The 6,109-nt window shown below is 60.1% G+C and overlaps 1 protein-coding gene across 2 annotated transcripts in view; it reads right to left on the reverse strand.

Annotated features, from left to right (window-relative positions):
* SLC12A7 (solute carrier family 12 (potassium/chloride transporter), member 7) overlaps positions 1-6,109 on the reverse strand; it is a 35,151-nt gene that overhangs the window by 12,349 nt on the left and 16,693 nt on the right. For both annotated transcript variants that reach the window (XM_008595070.1, XM_008595071.1), the window contains exons 15-18: positions 3,139-3,334; positions 2,763-2,932; positions 2,533-2,664; positions 840-947 (exon numbers count right to left, since the gene is read on the reverse strand). In XM_008595070.1, coding sequence (XP_008593292.1) covers positions 840-947; positions 2,533-2,664; positions 2,763-2,932; positions 3,139-3,334 — 606 coding nt within the window. The remainder of the gene's footprint in view (positions 1-839; positions 948-2,532; positions 2,665-2,762; positions 2,933-3,138; positions 3,335-6,109) is intronic.

Raw genomic sequence — 6,109 nt, forward strand, 5'->3', positions numbered from 1 at the left:
TTTCAGGCACAGGAGGGGCGGGGGAGGGCCTCAACCTCAGCTTCCTCAGGCGGCGGCAAAGGGTCCACTTGGCCGTGCACCAAAACCTTCCAGCCCCAGCCAGGTGTAACCTCCCAGTGGTTTGGACATGGAAACCACTGCCTGGAGGCTGAAAAGCTCACCTGTGGCCTGAGGGCTCCCACCCTCCAGGACCCCCGTGCCAGTTACTAGTAGGTGCCCACCCCTCCTGCCTGAGCGGACCTGCAGAACAGCTCCAGCCACACCAGTAACTTCTCTCCCTGCTGCCTGGTGGCAGCTCCTCCCCGAGGCCTTGAGGGCCCTGGGAGTTCATCCTTCCTGGTTCCTTCTCACAGTCCATCCTTCATCGGAGGCCACTGACTCTGCACATTAAACTTCTACGATGTGGAATCTTTCTCTTGGTTGGACCCAAACCCAAACCTTGGCCTTTGTAGAAATGGGCACTGGGTCCTCCCGGACATTTCTGGGGCCCAGCTGTCCCCATGACCAAAGAAAATCACCACCTCCACCCGATCTGCCTACACAGACCAGCGTGTGGAGACCCCAGCCTGAGCGTGACCCATGAAGACTGACAAGGGCGGGAATTCTGTGTCCGGCCACTTACGCCCTCCCCAGGTATGAAGTGACCACAGAGACGCCAGCCCCTATGGAGCACAGGCCAGCACCACCGACGGATCCGCCTGTGCTGCCTGCACAGCTACCCAGAGCCCTGTGTCCACCACCTCGGCCAGCACTGGCCGCCTCCCTCCCGCTGCTCCTCAGATGGGACAGAGTCTGCGTGCTGCGGGCAGGGATCTCCGGGTGCCCCTCCCTGCCCCCACCTCTCTCTCCCGCTCGGTCTTGGACAGCTGCATCTGCTTCAGCATCTGGGACCTCTGCTCCATCATCAGCGTCTTTTCGTAGGTGAACGCAGAAATGTCATTTTCAACCTGGAAAGTTTCAAAGCACAGAAGTAAACAGAGGGCACCAAAACCACCTGTCACCTCCAAACATCTCCCGTTCTAGCCGCCATCTGAGCAGGGTCCTGAACGGTGGACAGCCTGTCATTCTGGGCCCTCTGGTCCCCCCTCTGCTGGGTCTAAGTCCCCAGCCCAGGGCAACCTTGGGGCAGTGTGCATGTGCGTGTGAGCATGTGAGTGTGCAATGTGTGACTGGCAGTCAAGTGGGGCCCTTGAGGTCTTGTTCCTGTCCTGCTCTGACTTTGTCCCAACATATGGCATGGGAATTTGTAGCAGACTTGTACGTCACACACAAATGTCTAAAACAGTGCATGAGACTGAACTGCAGTGGACCCGTTCCAGTAGGTGGCACACATCCCTGGGGGTGGGGGGGTGGGGCAGGCAGGCTAGCGGGAGGGGCAGCCCCAGAGGCCGACCCGGGAGCACAGGGACCAGGGGCTGGAGGCCGTGCCAATCCAACTGCAGGTTCACCCGCTCAGGAGCCCATGCGCTGCAGCAGCTCAGGTGGCCGCAGCCGCTGGCACAGGACCCGCCTCGCTTGGCCTGTTCCCTGCCCGCAGCCCTAGCGACCACCCTAGACAGGCCTCCTCCTCTCCTTGCAGGGCTTGTTCTGGGAGGCGTTTGGGTACTTTGTTACAAGGAGGCTGTTTTATGACTTGGAAATGTTATTTACACAATGATTAAAGCCAGTTATGGCAAAGGGCGAGTGCACGGTGAGGATTCCAGGAGCCCCAGATGGCAAAGGCACGGAAGAGGCCGGCTGTGCGGAAACTCAGTGCCTGGAACAAAGCACCAGCCTCCAGGCCCAGAGGACGGACCGCGGCAGAAAAGGAGCCAGCGTATGGCAGGCGGCTGTGCTCCTCAGCCTGGAGAAAGCTCTTGCAGAGCAAGAAAACATAACCCCACAACACAACGAAGTTCCACAGGAACTGACGGAGAAACACAAAGGTCATCAGCAAAGCACGGGGAGAAGCCTCACCTCGCCCGTGATTAGAGAAAGGAGGACCGAGTCGAGGCATCTCCACGCTGCTGGCTGGGCTCACCCCCACCCCAGGGCCTCCGCCGCGTCAGCCCCTCCCGTCAAGGCCTATGGGGCTCGGCGGATCCCGTCCACCCGCTCCCCGGGGCGTGTCCTACAGGCGGATCCCGTCCACCCGCTCCCCGGGGCGTGTCCTACAGGCGGACCCCATCCACCCGCTCCCCGGGGCGTGTCCTACAGTCCGCCTTATTCCACTCAACGGCCCCACGGCCCAACCTCAGGCTCGTCATGGACATGTCACTTGTTTCCAGCTGCGGGACTGTGAGACCACCTGGGGAAAAGCACCCGAAACCAGAGGTGCCCAGACTTGCCCCACCAGCTCCAGTCCCACTGAGACGTGAGGCCAAGGCACGATCCAGGGCGTGGGGCAGAGCCTGGAGCCCCTCGGAGGTGATAGGGCACCGAGGTCACATGAGATGTGAACGAGAGGGGTGGGGGGGTGCTGCGCTGACTCTCGAGCTGTGCCCACACAGGCCCCTACAGCGCCCCGGCGGCCCGCCCGTGCCACGCACGCACCATCTCCACCACCTCCACCTCGGCACTGATGCGCAGGTGGTACAGGAAGGTCTGCAAGTCCTTCTTCATCTGGATGCTGTTGTCATCCACCTGTGCCACCGTGAAGATGCGCATCCGGCACTTCCTCCACACCTGCGGGGGCAGCAGGAGGGGGCGTCCCTGCTCAGCCTTGGCAGGACCACCCCCGGCCCGCGAGTGGCAGCCGCCCCAGCGCCGTGCCGCACGCCCACCTTGTGCTGGCGCAGCAGGAAGGGCAGCAGCATGAGCATGCCGCCGTCGTGCACGACCCACCACACGTCGATGTGCCCCTCGCTGAAGCGCTCCTGGTTCTGCGGGAAGGCGTCGATGTTTTTGGCCACCAGCAGGGCCTGCTGTGCCGCGGTCGTGTCACGGACGGTGTCTGTGGGGAGAGGCCGCCACAGGCAGTCACTGGCCAGCACGGGAGGCAGCACAGGGAAAGGTGGCGTCCCCGCGAAGCCCCCACCCAGGCAAGTGCCAAAGCGCTCCCCTGCTGCTCGTCACACTCCCGGGGTCCCCAGACCTGCGGCAGGGCTCAGGGATAAGGGAGGGAGCGTCAAGAGCCAGGGCCACGCCAGCCCCACCCACCTACAAAGTTCTTCCAGGAGAAGGGGCCGGCAGCCTGCTTCCAGGACGCGGGCCAGGCCATGAGCACTGTGTTGTGCTTCATGCCCCCCAGGCCGGCAGACTGGATCAGGTGGGACATGCCGTCCCGTAGGCTGGAGGAGACCACCAGCTGGCAGAAGCCTTTGGTCTTTTCCACGCCCATCAGCGTCCGGATATTCTGCAGGAGACAGGACGGTGTCAGGGCCACAGCTCCCACGCAGCAGGCGTGAGGGGCTCCCACGGTGCGTGAGGCACCGCTGTTTCATTCAGACATTTTAGGCCAAATCTAACTGCTCCAGTAAGAAGGACCGTGGAGCTTCACGGGGCCCAGGAATGAAATACTAGGCGAACGGGAGACACATTGGACGCCCCTGCCGTGTGCTGTCTCTGTCCTTCCCACCAGCATCTTATGGGGGCACCCCATGAGCAGCGCAATTCCCAGGACAGGCTGGACACACATGACCAGTGACATGCCCTGCATTAAACCAACAGCGCGTGGCACACTGGGCTTCTGCCGCCCTCGCTGAGCAGCCCTCTGTGCCCAGGCTCCCAGGTCCCTCGGGCACAGCCTCAGCGGGGAGCCTCGGCTCCAGGAGTCTTCTCGGGCCTCGGCACCTCATGGAACTGCCCTGCTGGTTCTCACACTTGCTCAGGACTGTGACCCCTCTACACCTCCCAATTTCTCCCTTTTGGAATGGTAACACCTCTCCCGAGCCCATCCCACCCTGTATTCTGGAATACAGATAAACCTGCCCTCTGAGTTTCACAGGTCTGAGGACACAGGAACTTCATCCTAGATGACTGTGTCCAGAGTGTCACCAACACCTGATTTAGGTGACTGGAGGATGAGATTTGGGACCTTTGAGCTGATGAGATTTTAGACTTAGAATTGATGCTGGGATGGGCTGAGGCTTTGGGGGATGTTGGGACGGGATGACTGTATTTTGTACACAGGCAGGTGTGAGTTTTGGGGGGCCTGAGGGTGAACTGTGGTGAGTCGAATGGAAGCCCCCCAAAGGCATGTCTGTGTCCTAATCCCAGGAACCTGAGAACATGACCTTATTTGGGAAAAGAGCCTCTACAGATGTAATTAAGAATCCTGAGGAAGAGACCACCCTGGATTATCCATGTGAGGCCTAAATCCAATGACAAGTGTCTTCATGAGAGAAAGGCAGAGAGACGTGAGACAGAAAAGAGGAGAAGCCGCGTGAAGACAGAGGCAGAGGCTGGAGCAGCGCGGCCACAGGCCCAGGAACGTCGGGAGCCTCCAAAAGCTGGAAGAGGCACGAAACATCCTCCCCTGGAGCCTCTGGAGGGGGCGCAGCCCCCAGACGACTGAGACAGCAGATGTCTGCTGTCACAGCCCCAGCCTGTGCTTTGGTACAGCAGCCACCGGACACCAGCGGGAGGACAGCACAGCCAGTGACGCCGCCCCATGTCCCCGCACACCCGAGGCCCACCAGCCCCTCGCACACACCACTTCCAAAACAAAATCCAACTTTTCCCCCCAGTACCCTCTTCTCCGCTGGGTGGCAACACGTAAGTAAAGTAACATTTCTCTTACATCAACCTTTGTGTCTTCAAAAGACTCCCAAATGCTCTCGCTTTTATACTCGTAACTTACAGTCATGATGGGAGGGAACACAGCTCCTCGCAGCCCCAAATGGCTGCCCGACGGACAGCGGGGCCCCTGGAGGCTGCCTCCTGCCTCTGCTGATCAATCACTGCGACTAATTTAAGGGAGACCAAAGCCTCCTGAATAGTCAACAACCAGAGCAGCAGACACCGAGCTTCCCATTGTAACAGAGCGAGTTCCTAACTCAGACGTCTTCAAATACTTCTTGGATAAAAAACATTTGAGATTAAAACCATCGGACTGTCAGTTAAAGCATAAATGTGAAAAAGCTAAGGGCTCCTCTTCCTGTGGCAGCAACAGGACAGTGATGGGGGGCAGAGGTGCCACTGTCCCCAGCGGTCACTCGATCCCTCCCTGCCCACGATCTGCAGCAGGACACACGTGCTCTTGCGTGTATCACTAGAGCTCAGTCCAGACCCTCAGGCTCTACGCTGCCTGCCTGGGGTTCTTAACTCCAGGAATTTGTCCCCACAATTATCCCACGTGGGATGAGACACATCAGAAGGACTGGGTGCCACGATGCCGTCCAGCAAATGAGAACGGGAAGCTCCTCACTGTCTGAGAGCAGGAAAAGTGATGGAAGAAAGAGACTGTGTCCCTGAAACGGAATGAGACAGGCGCTCTGCTGGAAAGCCGACACCTCAAAGTAAAACAGGCCTGTGACATGGCACGTCAGCACAGCTGTTTCAAAAGACGACGGCGACAGCAGAAAGTCGAGAAGGGCACTTTAGACGACCTTGACAGTCTGGGAGCGGCTCGACCGACCGCGTCAGGCGCGGCTCTGGGCAAAGGCTCTGGGAGGCTCTGACCTGCCCACTCCATGCCAACTGTCCGACCCCTCACACCCGCAGCCATCTCCTCCAGTTCCCCTGAGAGACGCTGGGGCACAAAAGGAGCCGGCTGTAGGAGGCGGCAGGGCCCCGTCCTGCACCCGGCAGCTCTCAACCTGAGCCGTGCCACAGCGACCACGCAGCACTCAATGGGGTCGGAAACAGGAAGCCAGGGTCACTGCCACCAAGAAACCAGCTGCCAGAGCAGAAGCAGGAAGCTGCAGACAACCAGGCCCGTATCAGAAAGCCCAGGCGCCGAGGGAAGAGGCTGCCCCAGCCAAGCCAGGACAACACAAACGTCTGGAAGGAGAGCGGCCGAGGCGCTCACGTCCACAGTGCACCGTGATGCTGGCAGAGGGTCGCTTCCAGGGAGAGAGGAGGAAGGACCCACTGCGCCTGCTGCCGTCCCTGAACAAGCTGGACTTCACAGCAGCCTGGAGGAGGCCGCTGTCTGGTGATCAGGGACGCGGGAGGGGCCAGGCGCTGC

This window comes from Galeopterus variegatus, unplaced genomic scaffold (assembly GCF_000696425.1).
Source record: "Galeopterus variegatus unplaced genomic scaffold, G_variegatus-3.0.2 Scaffold12277, whole genome shotgun sequence".
In the NCBI taxonomy this organism is placed as follows: domain Eukaryota; kingdom Metazoa; phylum Chordata; class Mammalia; order Dermoptera; family Cynocephalidae; genus Galeopterus; species Galeopterus variegatus.